This window comes from Dipodomys spectabilis, unplaced genomic scaffold (assembly GCF_019054845.1).
Source record: "Dipodomys spectabilis isolate Male_0828 unplaced genomic scaffold, ASM1905484v1 ptg000019l, whole genome shotgun sequence".
NCBI classification, from domain to species: domain Eukaryota; kingdom Metazoa; phylum Chordata; class Mammalia; order Rodentia; family Heteromyidae; genus Dipodomys; species Dipodomys spectabilis.
This window is the reverse complement of record NW_024870696.1, coordinates 20062939-20085127: the sequence shown is the minus strand read 5'-3', so window position 1 is coordinate 20085127 and position 22189 is coordinate 20062939. Positions and strand designations below refer to the sequence as shown.

The following is a 22189-nucleotide window of genomic DNA, read 5'->3' as shown; positions in this document are numbered from 1 at the left end:
AACAAGGAGACCAAAACTATCCCCTTGATCTAGACTGGAGATAAGGATTTGTGGCCAAATGATGGGTTGGCTGTGGTTGAATTAAGATGTGGGAGTGCAAGAAGCCAACTCCCATATTTTGGACTTGAGCAACTGAATAGATGTTGCTCACACTGAGAATACTTAGACTAAGGAATAGACTTGGAATGGTGGAGAGAAAACATGGTTTGTCTAGCTTGCATGATACCTTTCTCCAAGAGTCTTTAAGAGGGGGGTGTGCAAAAAATAGTGTGTATGGTTCTAATTATGGATGAAATAGTTTAGGGAGTGTGAGTGAGTAGGTAGGAAAACAGTCTGCAAACAGCTTGAGAACACCTAACAGTTGTGCTTGTGGTTAAAGTTATGGATGAAATAGTTTAGGGAGTGTGGGTGGGTGGGTAGGTAGGAAAACAGTTTGCAAGTGGCGTAGAGAACACCTAATGGTATATTTAGAGGCTGAGCTTCCAACAGCCTTAGGATCAATGTCAGGAAGGCAAAAGAAAAAAACTTTAAAGACAGTAGGTACTAAATGTGTGGCACTAGTTAGAAACCCAGCACTGAAGTCTGAGGAAGGAGGAGCCATCCTAAGCTATATAATTCCAGGACAACCTGGGCTGTATAGTGAAACAACTGTCTAATAAAAAGGCAACAATTTTTAAAACTGGCACTAAGAATTGATTTTTGCTAAAAGACTGAAAAAAGTCAATATATTGATTTCTGCTTCTACAGGAATAAAAATTGGAGAGTACCAAATAAGTATTTGATAGACAACATTTTTCAAAAGAAGTTATGATTATCACATGTAGAAAAGTTAATCCATGCTAATTCCTACTGGATTTACAACATCAACATCATAGACCTCATGACCTTGGATTTGTCAGGAGAGGCTAAGGCTTGAGAGCCTTAGACCAATGATATTTGAAGTCCTTGTATATAGCCTCTCTGTTTTTGCCTTTCTCAATAAAGGGGAAAAGTGTAAAGTAGGTAAATATGTTATCTGTCTTGGCTTATTGACATTTTTGATGTTTTCACATAATTCCTAAAAATAGGTCTTTTACATATTTTACTAATGATAAAATGGCCTTATAAAAACTGAAAATTGGTTTAATAGCCACTTTTACTGAAAGTGGTAGGACTATATATCATATTGGGATTTCTCCTGACTAATGCCAGCACATTGGCGGTCACATTTTCATGACTCTCCCCCACCCCTGCTCTTACAATAAATAGTGAGGACATCAGAGGCAGACCCTAGAGTCTCACCATTCCTTCACCAATTTGACCCTGAGAGTTGAATTATTACAGAGAAGAGGAGAAAAGGATGAAGAATACCTCAATGATAAGGTTATTACTTAGTTTGGCTGTCTCTTTCCTTGAATCTGAGTATGTGTTTCATTAATTTCCATAAAGATTAGGCACTTAATAAATACTTGTCCAGTGAATGTGTCAGGATGTGCAGTTCCTATCACTTAACAAACACTTAGCAAACACTATCCACAGTTGTGGTACCTCCCTAAATACTGAGCTGTTTCTCTGACTGGGTTGATGCTGATTAAATTCTACACCTTGGTAACCATTTCAGATTATCATTTGATTTCTTGAAGGTCATCCTGGGAGGTATCTGGGAGTAGTTTTAGGACTGAGTAAAGGTGATAACTTAAAAAAGAATACTTCATGTGATAAAGTCAATTTGTCTTATTTTACAGGAGCCAGGAATTTTATCTACCCTGCTAAATTCATACCTCTGACCACCAAAGCAATAGGAAAGGCAGATTTGAGAAACAGAATGTGGGGGGCAAAACCCATGTATGCAGCTAATCATAATTGATGTCTTTCCTTGTATGTTCAGACTATAGTCCTGTGAGACTGGCACTTAACAAAAGTTGAGTTTCTTGGTTTTTCCATGTTACTATTTTGCTTTCAATGATTTTAAATTCTATTTCTCATATATGTGTTTGGGAACTCTTGAGGGCTAATCAAGTTACTTACTTCCATGTTGAAGTGAGATGAATGTGAATTCAGTTATTCATCAGATCCTTACTGACTATCAACGACAGTACTGTTCCAAGTGCGGGGGATATAGCAGTGAACAAAACAGTTACAGGGCTTTCATTCTAGTTGTAGGAGACAATAAACAAGTAGGTCAGATGTGAAGGTCAGTTTTGTGAAGAAATTAAAAGCAGGATAAAGAAAAACATGTCTATATGAAGACAGCTATGGTGGTTCTGTTATAGAGTAGTTGGAGAAAGTTTTTCTGATAAGGAAACAGACACTAGCAGTGACTGAAAGATCACCCTATGTAAATACCTGGAAGAAGCGTCCAGGCTGAGGAACAATGGACATCCAGATTCTGAGATGGGAAAGTGCCTGGTGTGACTGAGGGACAAGAGTCTTTAAGGCTCAAGTGAAAAGACAGTGATGGGAGGAGAGCAGGTCAGAAGATAGTAGGGACCCAGTAGCATAAATCCTTCTAGATCTTCAAAAAGGCTTAGGGATTTAGGGAAGAATCAGTGATACAAGGAGGGACTTTTGAGCACAGATTTGATATCATCTGATTTATGACTTAAAAATATCACTCACTGATAGCCATATTGGCAAGACTGGAAGTTGGGGCACTAGGTAGAAGCAAGAGGTATGGTTAGGATGAAGAGGTGCCAGGTGCCAGTGGCTCATGCCTGTAATTATCCAGTGTACTTGGAGGCTGAGACCTGAGTACCTTGATTCAAAGCCAGCCTAGGAAAGACAAATGTGAGAAACTCTTATCTCCAGTTAACCAGCAAACATCCAGAAGTACAGGAATAGCTGAAGCAGTAGAGTGTCAGCCTTGATCAAAAAAGCTAATAGAACATCTGAGGCCCAGAGTTCAAGCCCCAGTACACACACACACACACACTTATAGAATGAGTTATTCAAATAACTAAGTGTTTCAGAGGTTAAATTCTTGGGATTTACTGATGGTTTGGTTGAGGAATGTATGAAAAGAGTAATACTATGATTATTATCTCATTTAGAATGGAATTGATATTTCTGGAAATAGGGAAGAGTGGAAAGTAGTAGTTTGATGGCGTTTAGGAGATAAGGAGTTTTATTTTACAAATTAGTTATGGAACAAACACTTGTGTATGGTAGCTACTGATTAAACAAAACTTAGTGGAACTTAAGAAAACCGCTTTTTGATGTTTTTGAAAGAAGGTCTTGCTAGGTTGCCTCAAACTTGTAATCTTCCAGCCTCTGTGTTTGAGTGATAGGATTTCTGACTAATGAATTTCTTTAAAAAAAAAAAAAAAAAAAAGACTCAATTAGGCATTGGTGGCTCAAGCCTGTAATCTTAGCTACTCAGAAGGCTGAGAGCTGAGGATTGCTGTTGGAAGCCAGCCTGGACATAAGGCCCAAGAGACTCTTATCTTCAGTAAACTACTCAGAAAAAGCTAGAAGCCAGTTGTGGCTCAAGTGGTTTAGCATTAGCCTTGAGCAAGGACAGCACCCAGGCTCTGCCCTGACAAACCCCAGGACTGGCCAAAAACTAAAAAACAAAAACTCTCTCTCTAATATATATACTCTCTATTATATATGCTACATAAATATCCATATAATTTTATAAAAGTATATATTATAATAGGATATATATATTCTATACTCTATGTAGAGGACTTATTAGTATTATATTAATAGAACTAATTTGTAGAATAAAACTCCTATCTCCCAAACTTCATCAAACTACTTCTTTTCACTCCTCCCTATTTCCATAAATATCAATTCTATTCTAAATAAGAAAATAATCATAGTATTATTCTTTTCTTAAATTCCTCAACCAAACCATCACTAAACCCCATATACGTATGAACGTTAAATTCTTTACTTTTTCTTAGTGTACTTGTCATTGTCAAATACATGATAAACCCAGTAGTATATTGTACTTTTTCCTTTCAAAAGACATATGCTTTAAAGGAGAAAGTATAATTCTAAAATATATATGTACACATGACACAAAAAAATTATTGTCTTCATTCTTTAGCCATCTGCTTTCCATTTAGTATTGCTATTCTTCCTTGAGCACCTGTAATTGAGTTCAGCTCTCAGCAAAATCTGTTTTTGTTTATCTGAACATGTATTTATTTTACTTTTGATGAATAGTTTTGCTGAATATAAACTTTGGTTGACAGTTCCTTTCTCAGCCCTTTGAATGTGCTTCATGGCCTTTTATAGTGTTTTATGGCCTACATTGCTTCTGCTAAAAAGTCAGCTAACTGGATGTTTTTCATGGTGTGTATCCTATCTGGGTTTAAGTTTGTGCTGTTCACTGCCTCCTTTTCCATTCTGCTGCTAACTCTATCCCAGGAAAATTTTCATTTCAATTAGTATAGTCTTTAAAAATGTATTCTACTCTGTCTAGAATTTTTTAAATACAGCTTTTATTTCTCCATTGAGAAACTCTCTCTGTTTCTCATTGATAATTGTAGTTACCTTTGATTTTTGTTACCTTTGATTGGTTACATTGATTGATTGATTAATGTACTTAGTGCCAATAGTGGGGTTTGAACTCAGGATTACTCTTGCTTGCTTTTTTTTTTATTTGTTGTTGTTGTTTGTTTTTTACTCAAGGATGGTATTCTACCACTTGAGCTTTACCTCTTCCAGATTTTTGCTGGGAAGATAAGAATTTCTTGGATTTGTCTTCCAGAACTGCCTCCAAACCTTCAATCCTCAGATCTGGCCCCTGAGTAACTAGAATTAGTTATTTTGAAGTCTTTATGTACCAAATATATCTGGGCCCACTGCAGTAAGTGACTGCCCCCTCCCAGCCCCCACCAGAATATAGTTTACATTTCCAGTTTATTTGCATGTCTAGTAATTTTGGAGTTGGCAACAGGACATGTAGCTAACTATGTTGTAGTGACTTTTTGAGTGATTAAAATTTTTTTTCTGAGATTTGTGGTTTTTGTTGTTGCTGTTTGTTATAAAAATCACTTGACTTAACTAGACTAGGGAGATAAACAGCAATTACTGGTAACTGTTCTGTTTGTTTGTTTTTTTTATGGCTTCCATCTACTTCTTTCTTAATTTGGTCCTTGATGTTTCCCTTAAATTTATAGTCAGTTGAGATTCAGGATATACTCTTGCTAACATTCCATTTTTCCCTTAAAAATTCACTTGTAGCTGGGTGCTCATGCCTGTAAACCTAGTTACTCAGGAGGCTGAGATCTGAGATCTTGTTCAGAGGCAGCCTGGGCAGGAAAGTCTGTGAGACTCTTATCTGCAATTAACCAACAGAAGTGGTACTGTGGCCCAGGTGGTAGAGCATTAGCCTTGAGCTGAAGAGCTCAGGGACAGAGCCCAGGCCCAGAGTTCAAACCCTACTTCCAGTTTTCTGGTGGTTTATTGGAGATAAGAGTCTAACGGACTTTGCTGCCCAGGCTGGCTTTGAACCTCGATCCTCAGATCTCAGCCTCCTGAGTAGCTAGGATTACAGGCGTGAGCCACCAAGCACCTGGCTACTTGTTAGTTTTAAAATAAAGAGAAAGACAATTTGAATGTAAATCACATAGTGATACTTAATATAAGGCATATGTTTTCTGTTGATTTGAGTTAAAAATGCTTTACATTTTTAATTTATTAACATTAGCATGTTGTGTTGGATTTGAAGCAATGTATAAGTTACATTATTCTTAATATATTCTGTTGTAACCCAATATTGAATGGTTAGTGGAAGACTGAATTCTTTACCTTTGGTCAGCAGTTTTGACTTGATTCATTGTAAAATCACATGGTCACACCATCCACTTTTATCTGTGGTACTTGAGTTTTGGGCTTTGCATTAATGCCACTGGATATTAATAGAGCATTGTTACCCAGAGCAGATTTGATTTCTGTAAAACAATACTTTGTTTTGAATGTAGTCTGTACAAGGAGGAGGAGCATTATACCAATCACCGACAGCACGGACAGGAAATGTTGGTAGCTTTTGGATGATATAATTGGCTAGTACTTGATTTTAAAAAATTCAGAACAATTGGTACAAGCCTACCACATTGGCATCTAAATGTACATACATGCATGTGCATATATTTTAGTTGCTAAACTAGCTGTGTCTTAGGATATTTAATATCTTGTCTTAATATTATATAGATGCTATTAAACAATAAGGAATTTTATATGTTAAGTATTTTATTAATGTTTTAATTAAAGTTTCTAGGATATAAATAGCCTCTTAATATTTTTAATGTTGATTTGGGGCTTATTTAACAGTAAGGTGCAATTAACTGTTAGTATGCGTCAATGATGCTGCATCTAGAAGTTTGCTTCTAGTCTCAGACATTAATAATATAACATTAATTTACATGCTGTCAAGCACAGGTCATTTGCCAGTAAATGTAATGAGAGCTGAAGGAATTTATCACTATGAAAGTAAAATTTTAGTTGCAAAATACTTGTGACTTACACCTGTAATCCTCAGGAGGCTGAGATCTGAGGATTGAAGCTAGCCCCAGCAGGAACGTTCATGAGACTCTTAACCTCCAATTAACCACCAAAAAACTGGAAGTAGATCTGTGACTCAAGTGGTAGTGCACTAGCTTTGTTGTAAAAGATAAGAACATAAGGTCCTGAGTTCAAGTCCCAGTACTAGCTAGCACAACAGATATTTCTAGTCATGTGACTGTCAAAACCATATACTTTTTACTATACCTGTGACTTGATAATGATGTTAGTATTGGTGGCATCATGTTTGTGAAGGTCAGCGCTTTTATTCTTACATGGGTATCCTTAAATTCTGTCAATGTTGAATTATTAGAAATAGTGTGATAGAGTCTGCATTAATGATACATAGTCCAGTTTTAACTTACAACATGGAAAACTTATAATCACTTGCCATTTGTTTCTAGTCATACCTAAAGTTTATTAATTGAGCTCTTACAGGAAGTATGCTAAGATTTTAACAATTGCTCAATTTTTTACAAGTCTTGTTATAAATAGAAAATGTAAATGAATAGAATATGTGAATGAATATGTATGTATAAGTTATCAAGTGAATTCCTATGTAATTACCACCCAGATCAAAAAATAGAACATTGCTGCTATCCTGGAAATTCTCTATACCCCTTTTAGTAGTTCCTCCACAAAATAGCCACTTCCTTGATATGATAGTGATTACTTCTTTGGGTCTTGGTATCAATTTTAAAAAAATGGTTTTATCTCCTTTATGTGCTTCTGAAAACTTTTAGGCTCTTTACTTTTGCTTTAAAACTGAATGCGGAGTGCAGTAGCTCATGCCTATAATCCTAGCTACTTGAGGCATAAATGTAGAGGATTGTGGGATAAGGCCAGTTGAGGGAAAATTTGCAGGGTGGCATCTCAGTCAGTGATGCTGGGCATAGTGATATATGCCTGTAATCCAGCTACCCAGGAATCATAAATAGGAGAATCAAAGTGCAAGCCAGGTCAGGCATAAACATGAGACCCTGTTCAAGAAATAAACATAAAAACTGAATGCTTGACTTAGCTGGTAGATTGCTTGCCTAGCAAGCAGGAAGCCCTGTGTCTGACTCCTGTACTATGAAATAATCTCCAAGCCTTTAGATAAAAGGAATGCAATTTATTTTTGTTATTGGCCTAGGCTGGTCTCAGTTTTAGGGCAGTAAGGCAGTTCATTTTACTGCTATAGTTTTAAGCAGTGCAATTTTAAGGAGTAATTTTAAGCAGTGCTGATGTGAACATTTTACACAATGTCTTCCTTCATAGAAATATTGTACATTTCTAAGGATATGCATATCAGTAGAGTTTATGGACTAAAGCATATGCATCTTGTTAAGGCTATTGGTTTATTTTGATAATCCTAAGGTTTGAACTTAGAGCCTTACACTTCCCAGGCAGGGAAACTACCACTTCAGCTAAGTCTTTGTTTTTTTTGAGGCAGTCAACCTGCAGCCCAGATGAACCTTGAGCTTGAGATCCTACTTTGTACTAACTGATTCAGTGCTAGGAGTACAAATATATACATACATACATACATATGTGTGTATGTATATATGTGTGTATATAGAGAGTTATATATATATATATATATATATATATATATATATATATATATATATATACATACAGTTTTTAAACTTGAAAATAATGCCCATTCTCCCCTGTAATTCATCTCTTAAATGTATCACCATTAATGCATGAGTTTTATGTTCTATATAATGATTATACTTTCTTACTTTGTATTTTCAAACTGTATGTGGTCAGTAATATTTTCCTGGTTTAACAGATCAGGGTCAATAGGAGTTAAATCTCAAAATGAATAAGTAGCAGAGCAGGGATTTAAACTTAGGTCTGACTTGAGAACTAGCAGTTCCCATTCACTATTATTTCAAGGCATCAAGTAGAAAGCAGATTTTTTTTGGGGGGGGGGGTTCGGTCGTGGGGGCCTGAACTCTGGGCCTGGGTGCTGTCCCTCAGCTCTTCAGCTCAAGGCTAGCACTCTACCACTTGAGTCACAGCGCCACTTCCGGCTTTTTTTCTTTTTGCTTATGTGGTGCTGAGGAATTGAACCCAGGGCCTCATACATGCAAGGCAAGCGCTCTACCACTGAGCCACCTCCCCAGCCCCAGAAAACAGATTTTCTATAAAAGCGCAATAATCATTTACCATGCTGTTACAAACTTTCAATTTTAATAACATTGGAGGCATAGATTATAAAAAATACCCAAAAAATAATTACAGAAAGCAAAAGGAATATTAAGAAACAACAAAGTATATAGCCTAGAAAAGATACTTTATTTAAGTGGACTTAAAAAATATGAAGGAGCCGGGCACCGGTGACTCACACCTGTAATCCTAGCTACTGAGTAGGCTGAGATCTGAGAATCACAGTTCAAAGCCAGCCGGGACAGAAAAGTCCATGAGAAACTTATCTCCAATTAACCACTAGAAAACCGGAAGTAGCACTGTGGCTCAAGCGGTAGCGCGCTCACCTTGAGCTAAAGAGTGCAGGGATAGTGCCAAGCCCAGTGTTCAAGCCCCATGACCCACCAAAACATAAACAAATAAATTATATATATGAAGAAGCCAGCCCTCTTCAAAATGTATCATGATCAGAAAGAACAGTAAACCAAAAGAGAAAGTAGTTTAAAATCAGTATTTTAGGGGGAAAAAAAACCCTAAAATTATATCAAATTAACTATAGTAGCTAGAATTCACAGTATAACTTAAAAGATAGAAATTTAAGGAAGGTAAAAATAGTTTCAAGGAAAATTAATAGAAAATAGGAACACAGTATATAGAAAAATAAAAGGAACTTCAGTTTTGTAACAGTCTGACCAGTGTTTCTCCTTAATCATGTCTTATCTTACTATTCTGTTAACAAAATACTGGTGACAAATCCAAAGAAATATGTGTGGATAATTTTTATTTTTCAAGTCTTCCTCAGAAGGCATAGGTGTACATATCATTGGACCCAGGGGTTGAGAGGGTTGCAAAAGGAAGGAACATAGAGGAAGAAAACCCTAGTATGATCTGGAATATTGATTCAAAAGAGATGCTAGCTTGAGCAGCTAGTTAATGAACATTTTAAATAGGAAAAAGTAGACCCTTGCTAATATAAAAACAGAATGGTTGGCTGGCCTATTTTACCTGTCCCTTCAATCACAATAGCCTCCAAATGAACCTTCAGAATTAAGTAATACATAAACCTTTTATTTCATGCTTAAAACCTTTTATATGTCTTCCCAAATGTACTATAGATTATAACAATTGGCAATTCTTTTTCTTCCATATGGGTACTCTGTGTGTGTGTACGTGTGTGTATGAGTCTGTGTGAGATGTAGATATATTGGACAGGTTTTTTTTGTTTTGTTTTTGTGTCAGTTATAGGCCTTGAACTCAGGGCCTGGGTGCTGTCCTTGAGCCTTTTTGTGCTAGGGCTAGTACTCTACCACTGAAGCCACAGTACCACTTCCTGTTTTTGCATGGTTTATTGGAGATAAGAGTATCACTGGGACTTTTCTGCCCTGCCTGGCTTCGAACCTTGATCCTCAGATCTCATCCTCCTGAGTAGCTAGGATTACAGACATAAGCCACCAGCGCCTAGCAGGACATGGTATTTATAGACCCTATACCCTGGAGACATTTTTAAGAAGCATGGAGTTGAAAACAAAAGTCCTGTGGTAGCTGGGTGCTGGTGCCTCACACCTGTAGTTCTGGCTGCTCATGTGGCTGAGAACCAGAGGATGCAAAATATCCAACAAAAAGCCAGGATGGAGTCAGGACTAAAGTGGCAGAGTATAAGCTGAGCAAGCCCCAGGCCCTGGTTTAAAAAGAAAAATAAACTTCTGAATTCCATCCAGTGTAGAATTCTAATACCCCTTCTCCCCATTTTGTTCTTCTATTCCTTTTATGAGGACCAAGTTAGAAGTCCTTAGAAACTAAGTCCTTGGAAACTAAGCAGTGAGGGAATTGATAAAGCAAGATCAATAACAAAAGTAGCTGGGGAATTGGGAAGTTTGAGCTGAACAATTTCATTAGTTGGGCAATTTACCCATCTTTGCCACCTTGCCCAAAGTAAATATCCCAAATAGGTTATCTTAGTGAATATTTATTCTGCTTCATGGTTCGGGGTTAAGGTAACCTCTCAATGCTGTTTCCTCATATGTGAAGTGGGGGATAATGCTGTCTTTCTCTTAAAGATTTAGGGAAATGGGATGTGTAGGAACTTTAGGGATATGTCTTACACACATAGTAGGCTTTCAGTAATTAGTAGTTATTATTAGAGTAAGCTAGTCAGGTTATTGGGTCTCAGATGCTAGGAATTATTTGGTTTATCCTGTAGGTTATGGGTAACTGCTTTGTTTTTATGTACCATTTTTTTTGTTTATTTGCTTAGTGCTAGTATTGGACTTTGAAATCAGGACCTCACACTATCAGCTTTTGCTCAAGGCTGGTGCTCTACTACTTGAGCCATATCTTTTACTGGTTAATTAAGTATCTGTTGGATTTGTTTTCCTGGGTTGGCAGTAGATTGCAATCCTTAGATCTCAGTCCCTATATGGCTGGAATTACAGATGTGAATTACCACTGGCTTAACAACTTGTTTCTTGAGGGCAATATCTTTTTAGTGCAGAGGAAGCTGGTGTTTAGCAGAATTTAGATTTGGGTTGGCTCTTATGCCAACCCAATAGGTTCACCCTGTTTCCTATATGAAAATTCAGGTTTTTGTGTGTTTGTTTTTTGTTTTTTCCAACTTAGAAGCCATTTCTACTCTAGAGCTGAACTCCTTACCTATGTTAAGGAAATAGGAGCAGTACCTGTCCTCCCAGACAATTCCTGAGTAAATCATCTGAAAGCCAGTCATTCTCTCACTGGACAAAGCAGAGTGAGTGCGGCTTGAGAATTTTTTGATAAATGACAGTGGCAACTGATGACAGCTTTTACAAAATTAACTTAAAAACATTGCCCATTCTCGTACTCAGCTACTCTTTCTAACTTTTGTTGTTAGCAGTTTTAGATGGTAAAGATGACATTTTTAAAAACCATTCTTATCTTGGTCTATGGTCTTATGTTAATTTGACCTCAGTGTTACTTTGCAATGTTTGCATTTTAAAGTGGTCCTGTGCATGTGTTATTTAAGAATCACATTCAAGCAGAGCCAAATTAGATAGTCAGGAGTTCCTTACTCTTATACAGATTCCCAGGAACTCACACTAAAGGAAATTTACGTGGTCCTATATTATCCACTTACTCACCCACCTACCCACCCACCCATCCACCCATCCATCCACCCAAACCACTCACCCACCCACCTATCCAATAAAAAAAAGAAAATAGTCTCCTGTACCTGTTGCATTGCCAAGTATTTATGTAGGAAATAGTAAAGAAATATTTCAGAATCAGATGAAAATAAAAGTGTATTTAACTGGGAAGGCAGTTTGTTACACTATTAAATAAGCTTTCATCTTGCTTTTCATTTAGTGTGAATTTTTTCATTGGGAAAAATGTAAAACTTAATTATTAGAAAGGCTTATTGTTTAGGTTTTATTTAATTTACTTATGGCACTTGAATTTTGGTCTTATAATCATGCTGTAAGTTAACTTAATAACTAAGAGCCAGAAATGTCAGCTGCTTTAGATGGCTATTTTGTTAAATACAAATTGATCTTTACTTAGAGAATCTAGATCCCTAGAAGAATGATATTGGTAGGCAGGAATTACCTGCATATCTGCATTTTATAGATAAGGAAACTGATTTTCAGAGAAGGATAGTATTTGAAAGTGAATGGGGTATTATTGCAGTCATGGTGCCTTTGATACTGGGTTAAGCATTTAATAGAAACTGTTTTGTTTAATTGGAAAATGTCATGATTTATGTGAAAGACTTGCCTTCCATCCTGCCTCTGTTGAAAAATTGCACCTCTGAGAGGGCTTACTTCTATGGTGCTTCATAAAAATTGGGTTAGTATATCTTTGTTTAGTGACTGAAAGGATGTGATTCTAGTTTGTTTATGCACAGAAACTATTTTTGCAAATGCAGAATCTTCAAATTATAGAAGAATAATAGAAATTGCTTTGGACCTTTTCAGGCATTAAGTGTGATTCAGGGGTTTTTAAATAGAGAAGTGTTTGGGTATATAAGTCTCTCTGGTGTGGCTTAGTAGACCTAAAGAGATACTTTGGCAAGTTTTGATTTTTGTTGTTTTTTTTCAGAACCAATAAAAATCTAAATAGTCTAAGATGATTGTGGCTGCACACTCATCTTTCTTGGGTATTTCTGTTTGTCCAGTGACAACATGAAAACCATCTAAGTACATTGTATGCTTCAGATAAACATTTGTGGACTTAATTGGGACATCCAAATAAAGAAGACCCATAACATCTTGCTGTATTGTATACTCACAGCTTTAAAAACTACAAATGTGGGGCTGGGAAGTTGGCTCAATGGTAGAGCACTTGCCTTGCATGCATGAGGCCCTGGGTTCGATTCCTCAGCACCACATAAGCAAAAAGAAAAAACCCGGAAGTGGTGCTGTGGCTCCCATGGTAGAGTGCTAGCCTTGAGCTGAAGAGCTGAGGGACAGCGCCCAGGCCCAGAGTTCAGGCCCCACGACCAGACCCCTCAAAAACAAAACAAAACAAAAAAAAAACCCCTGCAAATGTAATGTTTACTGATGAAGATACCCACAGAAGACAGTCTTACACTGTGTCACAGAGCTAGCTAAAGCTGGGCAGGTCTAGTCTGGAAATGAATTTAAGCTTTCACTTGTGACTTGAATAAGTAGTTGGTGTTTTAAGCTATTGGTCTGGTAAGGTAACCCATGAAAGAAAATGAGATGAATATAGAATTCAACAGATCCAGTGAGAAAAATATGCAGTGAATTTGGTCAGAAGAAGTCATTGGATATCTTGTTAGAAATTATTTTGATATTTTGAAGTTGAAGCTAGGTTATTTTTTATGTATATGTGTGTTTTAGTAACTCTGGCTGGGATCATGGTTCAATAAAATGTTGGCAATAGTCAAAGAGTAATCAAGTTGAAGTAGAGCTTCTCTTTCCTCTACTCCCTGAAAAGAAATAATGACCATAAAAATCAGAGTTCCTTTCACTTTTGTATATTCTCCATACTCAGTTAACATGTTTAGCTTTCTCTAAGTTTCTGTCAGTCTTTTCCATAGCTTCACTCACAGGCCATTTCCCTAAGTTTCAGTCATGAACTTTCAAACTGCTTGACATTAATTGTGTCCTGGTTTGTTAATATCAGCATATACCTTTCTAGGTTACCATGAGAGAGAGAGAGAGAGAGAGAGAGAATGTGTGTGTGTGTGTGTGTGTGTGTGTGTGTGTGTGTGTGTACACTACCAGTTCTCTCAGATACTAAAGGTCAAACTTATCTGCATGTTCTAGCCTCTTTCTCTACCAATTTTCTTTCCATTCCTACCTCAATCCCTGCTTGGTAAGCTTAGAATCACATTATTACTTTTTGAAAGGTAATTCCCCTAAATAATGCTAAATTACCTTTTTATACAAAAATATTTTAGGATGGGCAAATTGCCAGACCTAACATTCTTTTTAAAAATTTCTTGGAAGCTATTATATATTAAGAAATAATGTTGGGGTTGTAGCTCAGTGGAACATTGTTTGCTTAGCATGTATAGGGATCTGGGTTGAACAACCAGCACCGCCCCCCACCCAAAAAAAAAAAAGAGAGCAGAGCAGAAATTCAAGATATATATCCACTTTGATTTCCTGGGACTTCAGGAAATTAATACAGTTATGTCCCCAGTGTATTTCTTAATTGAGCTATAAATAGCATGCTTATTTAATTTTGACTTCTGTAATTTTAGAGATTAATAAACACTTCAAAATAGAAGTAGTAGAGATGATTAGGAGAATTTTTAATTCTATATGATTGCATCCTTATTTTAAATGCTTTGCATATGTACAGGAAAATGTTTACTTTGCCGAGGGTTGAACTCAGGGCTTTTCATGTGCTAAGTAAGTGTTCTCTACTACTGAAGTATATCCTAGTCCTTGTGTTTTGCTATGTGTAACAAAGATTGACCTTAAACTCACTGTATAGTCCAGGCTAGCCTCAAGCACTGGGACTGCAGATGAACATCACCTTGCCCAACTGTAAATGCATATTTTTTTAAACATAGTCATTCATAGTATAGTAGAAACTAGCATAATTGCTAGATAAACAGCCATAACAAAAAAATTAGGATATCCTTATACTTTTACATTGTTAGGAAGACGACCATATTGATATATAACCTTGGAAAAAGTAGAATTTTAAGTATATATCTTTAGTTTCCTTAAATATAGAGGGAAAGAGAGATGTTTTCTGTGTATATTATAGTCATTTTCTTGTATTACTTGGGAGTTAGATAATATTTCAGAATCTTATTTCATAAAATAATTGAGGAGCACTGTGTACACTAGAGTGAACACTAAAAATTTGTCTAATTATAATTACATCAGCAGGCAAACTTTTTCTGTCTAGTCTTGAGTGGTTGAATGTCAAGTTTGAGTCATCATTCCCTTTTAGGAGTCATTTTTTTAGTATTTGAGATCATCAGTGACTTTACTGTCAGGACTACATTTAACAGTGGGTAAAAATGAGTTGTTCTTCTGGTTGAACTGCACAAGATCCATGGTCACATTTTTCACCTAACCATTTATACCTATTTCTAACAAGTTTAATGGTCATTGATAGTTACGTTTATGCCAGATTCTAAACAAGGGAACAAACCACAATAGGCAGCCCAAGGACAAAGAGAAGTTTGGATTATTGTATAGATTTTACTCTGTAATCACACTGAATTTACTGTAGTTTCTTTCTTTTGAAATTTACATTCAGATTTCATTTAGCACTGTGAAGCACTAATAGCAGTTTTAGAAACACTTTGGCCTGGCACAACTTAAAGAAACAATGTCCAAAAATTATATTTTGTACTCTGCTGTTGAATATGAGTAGAGTAAGAACCGTAGTGATAGGGGTTGAGGATGTGACTGTAGATTTGAAACATCTCTTAAGCCATTCCTCCCACCCCCACCCCCTTGGTGTTCTACTTACGGTGCAGATACTGGATTGGAAATGCATTGTATGTCATTAGTGCATTGGGACAGAACAAAATTTGAGAACAACTGAGATATCAAAGGTAGAAATACCAAAGCTAAGAATTGTAGAATTAGCCATGAAACTTTACTGAAGAATTAAATACCACTTGTAAAAATGCATTGTGTCAACCATTTCATGCTTGAATCTGAGAAAAAGTATAAAGGAAAATGCCAAGACTTGGTTGGCAAGGAATGAGTAAAGGGGCAGAATTATGAATGAGCTTTAGGGTACATATATAGGGATCTTATTCTGTTGATAGGTGTTGAAGAAGAGTTTGTATCATTGATGTTGACATTTTGGATATGAGAAGGTTCATTGCCTAGGAAATATAAATTTGTGGCTAGGCAGAAGAAGGTTTGAATTTATTTAGCTAATTAGGCCATACATGACAGAATTCACTATGTGCTACAGACACCTTCAAAATGTAAAATTTGAATCATTATTTGAAATGAAAACATTGTATTGCCCAGGCTTGCTCAGACTCCTAGACTTGAAATGATTCTTGTACCTCAGCTTCCCAAATGACTTGGATTATAGACCTGGTTTACAATTTGATATTATTAGAATGAGTTTACTGTCAAAAGTGAGACTTAAATTCTAAGAAGTTTTAATAACCAAGGTTTCCTTCTACTTTATTACTGCTTTATATATTCTTTGGGTAAAATACAGGGAAACCTTCATTTTCATGGTGAAATACCTAGGGCGGTCTACTTAGGAAAGGAATAAAGTTTATTTAGTGCTCTTTGCAGGCTGAAAGTCCAAATAGTGTAATGTAGCCTCTGACAAAAGCTTCCCCTTAGCTGTGGGCTGTAGTCCCTGGAGCTGTGCAGGAGAGAGTGAGTTATCACCCAACAGGAATCTAGAGAGACAACAGCTCAGGAGGATTCACTTCATTAGACCATTATTCCTTTTCTCAGGACATTTTCCCTAGTGACCCATGAACTTCACCCTAAGTCCTGCACTTCAAGCTTCCACACATCCAATACCATGGCCACCACAGAAGCAAACTTCCAATATGTGAACCTTTGTGGCTTTGTAGGAACAAATTATGCCCAAATCATAGCACATGATTCCAAATATGGTGAAATATATTAGTTATGTTTTTGTGAGGTTATTTTAAATTTGAAATTTTAAGCACAATTCACATTTATTTTTGTAACAAGGAACCTTTTGAGGATGGTTTTGCAAACGGGGAAGAAAGTACTCCAACTAGAGATGCTGTGGTCACATATACTCCGGAAAGTAAAGGAGTTGTGAAGTTTGGCTGGATCAAGGGTGTATTAGTAAGTATATGTATATAGATAAATAGATTTAATTTGAAAATGGAAATATTTCTGGTGATTATAAAACCTACAGAATATTCTCAAAAGAATTTTCTTTCTCTGACTTTATCTTAGTACTGTGGAAGATCACTTGTACCTCTGTTCTTTTTAGATAGTAAATTCAGTGAAGAATTTATATCTAAATCTCTATATATGTCTAAGACATAGGAGTATTAGACCCAAATCTATTTTTTTAGTATGTGAACAACTGACATTTTGTGTTGACAAACATGTGACACTTAAGTCTGTTGAACTCATGAAATAAGGATTTTATAAATGAATAAACAAAAACTTAAACCCATGTCATAAAGGAGAATGAAGTAATTTTTAAGCATTGGTACCTTCCAATATTCCTTGTACTGCTTTGTTGTGTTTCTTCTGCTTATGGTAATTGTGAGAAGCACATTTGTTTAAACACATAGTTATGGTGTTTTAACATTAGCTCAATGCTGAGCTCTTATTTGATTACTTTCCTTTAGCTGTAACTTGCTCTTTTTTCCTTCCTAGGTACGTTGTATGTTAAACATTTGGGGTGTGATGCTTTTCATTAGATTGTCATGGATTGTGGGTCAAGCTGGAATAGGTAAGTGATACGCATAATAAGGCTATGCTTGTCAAACTCTCAGCCTCAGAAAATTTAAGTAGTCAGCTGTTACCCTTGTTTCTGAGGTTGTTACATTAATATATTGCTTTTTAAACCTTCTGTTTTTTCAAAAATGAGACTCAAATCTGGGTAGTTTGTGAATTATAAATTTAATGTTTTCAGACCATTCCATTCTAGATAATGGCAAGTTTAAGTATTTTCTACATCTGTGCTTTTTTCTCCAAAGGTCTGTCAGTTATCGTAATAGCCATGGCTACTGTTGTGACAACTATCACAGGACTATCTACTTCAGCAATAGCTACCAATGGATTTGTAAGAGGAGGTAAATTCATCATGTTTCTATTACTAAATAGAAATTAAAATTTAATTTGTATTTTTGTCTTCATAGAAGACACATATATCACACATATATGTATGTTTCTATGTGTATGCATGTATAAGAAAGTCTGTGCTGAGCATTTCTATTTATTTGAATGTAAAATTTTATTTGACCAATATGATGCAATACTTCAGAATATCTAAGGTGTGGAAAGTAGCAAAAATAGAGTTTATCCCTTGTTTCTTATCAACTGGACTGTACCTATTGCTTTCTCCCAAGCTTTTGCCATTGTATCAATAACATTCACTCTAGCATAAAGTCAACATTGTGTAAATATAATTTCATTTACCCCTTTTCTTACTTTTTTGTTGTTGTGCCAAAATACCTGACAGAAACAAGGGAGGAAAGTTTTATTTTGGCACATGGTTTCAGAGGGTTCAGTCTATAGTTTCTGGGCTCTATGTGCTTCGAGAAACAGCAGTGGGAACATATAGAGGAAGAGGCTGTTGTTCATCTCATGGTGAAGAGGAAGTTGAGAAGGGAAGAAGAGGCTCAGGATAAAGTACAACCTTCAAGGCATGTTCTCTCCCCCTTCAACTAGGCCACATCTAAAGTTTTCAGAATTTCCCAAAATAGTTGGGGACCAACTAGTGGCACACATTTCATGTTTACACTGTAACATTCTGCTCTTGGCTTCCAAAGGTTCATGACTATTTCATAATACAAAATGCATTTAGTTGATCTTCAAGAGTCTCCAAAATGTTAGCAGTCTGATATTGTTTAATAGCCTAAGGTCAAAGTCTCCTTTGAGAGTCTCCTTTGAAACTCAAGAAACTCTTAGCTATGAGCTCTTGTATGAGAGAACAAGTTATATTCTTTTAACATACATGTCACAGAGTAGCATTTTCATTCTAAAAAAGGAAGAACAAAAAAATAGCAAGGAAGGAATTGATCCAAAGCAATACCAGAATACACCAGAGCAAATGTGAAATCCTGTAGCTCCATGGCCAGCATCTGGAGCATGTATTGTTGTATGAGCTCTAAAAGGCTGAGCATCCCTTCCCTTAGGGCCTGGCCAACTACAGCCCACATAGTCTCTTTTGGGCTGGCTGTACTCATTGCCTAAGGCTTTCCTGGGCAGATGTTCCACATTCCTGGTGTCTCCAATATACTGGAGTCTCAAGAGCTGTTTACAGGTTCCTGACCCTACTATGCATTGCTTACCTACCTCCACAGGACTCCCTTTGAAATCTAGGTAGAAGCCTTCATGACTCTAACGTTCACATGCATCCTTTCAAAACCACTGTCATATGGATGTTGCTAACGTCTGCTGCCAGCTTGAATAGGTAGCCTTATCACTAAAACTGGCACTCCAGTGTCACTCCTGGGGCCTTTGAACACATATCTATGTGGCACTGTGCTGGTATGCATGCCAGCACCCAGAGCTCTCTTAAAGCAAAAGCTTACAAATGAGTGGAGAGCTTTATACCCTGATGCTGAGATTGGAGGATCTGGCCATACCTGAGGTGCCCTCAGTGTACCTTTCCTGTTGCCCTATAGATGTCAGTGGTTTCTTTTCAGTGTTTGGAATCTCTTTAATCATGTTGTCCTACAATTCTGTGTACAATGTTAAATGTATTCCTTTCTAGCCAAAGTACATAATTTTCAAGTATTCTCACTATTATTTTGTTCTTGATCCTCACAGTAAACTTGGTTAAAAACAACCATCAATAACTATAATTAATATATATTAATGGTGCATGGGGGGTTATTGTGATATTTCTACACTAACCCATTTTTAATTTAATTTCATTCAAAGTGTTAGAAAACAGACAAAATGTATTATTTTTGGTTTTTGCCTGAGTGTAATATGAGTAGCTTCTAGTCTAATTCCCAGCAAAGTCCTCATTTCTTTCTGAAACTTTATGAGCATAGTCTATTAGCATTTCTGTCATCTTTTTCATTTTCTGTGTTCCCATTAGATTTCCCCTTTAAGCTCTGCTATGGCTTTCTATGGTTTTTTGAGCCCATATTTCCTAAGAGTTCCAAATTTCTGGATTCAAAGGCATAATAACATTATCAGATAGTCACAGTCATGAACTTGCTTTTCTGGTACAAGTTTTCCACATTACTTTTCTCATCACTGTGACCAAAACCTCACAAAAACAACTTAAGATTGGCAACTTTTATTTTGGCTTGGTTTCAGAGGGTTCAATCTGTGGCTGCTTGGCCCGCATACTTGGTCAAAACATGTGACACAGGAGGCTGTTCACCTCTTGGCAGACAGGAAGCAGAGAGAGAGCAAGAGAGGGCATAGGGACCAGGTAAAGCCATTGAAGGCATTCCTTCAGTTAGCTACTTTTCCAACAAGGTCCCATCTCCAAAAGTTTACAAAAACTGAAAATAGCACCATCTAGTGTTTAATAAATGACCCTGCTGGGGCCCTTTCATATTAAAATCATAGCAGGTGCAAAGGAATGAGAGCATGACTTTGGGACTCTAAAGAACAAAAAGAACTAAATTCTACTTTTCAAGTCATTTTCGAATCCATTTTTCAAGATCCCTGGAGAAATAAAATGTTTGCCAGCACCTGCAAAGTTATACTCCATCTATTTTTTCATCTGCCTCAGTTATTTTGCATATGCCTAATTGATGTTCTATAAACAAAAGTTATGCTTTATCTGCATTGGAGGTGGGACAGAGAGCCAGATAAGTTTTTCATTTTATTTCCTCTTCACATTTCTTAGATACCAGAGAATCCAGATCCCAATGATCTAGGTAGAAGCTGGTATCAATATGATTATGCTGAGCATACACTATACACCACTGTTTATCAGGTTTTATATCTATTTGTTAGTCTCATCTGATATACATAGCAGAGTTAATTAGACAATGCTGAATTTTGGCTCTTTTTACAAGGTACCCTATGCTGGGTATGTTGGGAAACATAAATGGAACTGGAAGTAAATATTTGCAGGAAATCCTGCAAATCCTGTGAGACTTTTGTTTTGCACTGGTATTCATATTACCAGCTGATAGACATTCTATTTTAAGTAATGGGAAATCAGGCCAACTGTGATGTTAAAATTTAACTATATTGGAGAAGTTATGTATATTGGAAAATTGGGAGATGATCTTGGTATCTATGAATATGAGGAAGAGATTGTTGTCCATTAGAATCTAAGCTTTAAAGGAGAAAGCGAGGACTTAAATAGAATGGATTTCTGTTTGATACAAGTTTTAGGAGTGTTAGTGTTTATGAATAGTTCTTTTCGGGTATTACTGGAAACACAGTTAATCTCACATTCCTGTTCATTTAACTTCTGCACTCTCCTTTGTGAATTCTCTTGTGAAATTAAGAAGATTGTTTGGCATTTTAAATCCTAACTTTTGTTGTATTTCCATTCTTAGGAGGAGCATATTATTTAATATCTAGGAGTTTAGGGCCAGAATTTGGGGGTGCAATTGGCTTGATCTTTGCATTTGCCAATGCTGTTGCTGTTGCTATGTATGTGGTTGGATTTGCAGAAACAGTGGTGGAATTGCTTAAGGTAATTATTGTTTCTTTTATTTACCAGTTTTTTAAGTTAAATTTGATTTGATTAGCATATTGAGGATTTATTTCATTATATCACTGTAAGATAGGAAGAAATGGAAAAGAAACATTTCCAGCTCCCTATGGAGGAAACAGGAGTTACAGGCTGAAAATGGTGGTTTCTATCTACAACCTAAACATGGAGATATTATCTAGGCTCACCCAAAATATAGGGGCAATAGGTTATTTTAGGACTTCTTTTGCTTGGGAAGTTTTCTAGTTCTCTCTTTGCCTCCTGCAAAGAATTCAATAGATTTTTTTTTTAATGCATCTCAAAGGAAAATACAGATTTAGATAGCTCTTTTTATGTCTCCTATTCCTGTGATTTAGCTTTAAAAAGCTGATATGGTAGTAACCCCTCTATATGAGGGGTTTCCTTCATATTTCCTTCATGATGCTTCATGAGAAGAATCTTATAACATCTATAGGTATGTACATTACGTGTCTTCTACTTTAGCTTATGATAAATTAGGTTCAAAAATCTGAAAGAACTGATAACTAGATTGACTTTGGCTTCTACCTTTGTAAACCAAAGGGTAGCATTCAAAATTTTGCCTGTTAGCACATCCTTTTTTTGATACATTGAGTTCACTCATATGCCAGTGTTAATAACTTAATTGTTGGACATTAGATTTATCAACTGCTTGAATGATAGCTCATTAGTAAATAGTAATGCATTCCTTTTTTTTAGATCTCCCATTTATTTATCTCATAAGTTGCTATTCATAATATTT

General features: G+C 36.3%; 1 protein-coding gene across 1 annotated transcript in view; it reads left to right on the top strand.

Moving 5' to 3' along the window:
• The window catches only part of Slc12a2 (solute carrier family 12 member 2), a 71942-nt gene that overhangs the window by 4036 nt on the left and 45717 nt on the right, over window positions 1-22189 (top strand). Inside the window, exons 2-5 of the mRNA XM_042674249.1 lie at window positions 16779-16898; window positions 17445-17520; window positions 17768-17863; window positions 21272-21411. Of these exons, the coding sequence (XP_042530183.1) occupies window positions 16779-16898; window positions 17445-17520; window positions 17768-17863; window positions 21272-21411 (432 nt within the window). The remainder of the gene's footprint in view (window positions 1-16778; window positions 16899-17444; window positions 17521-17767; window positions 17864-21271; window positions 21412-22189) is intronic.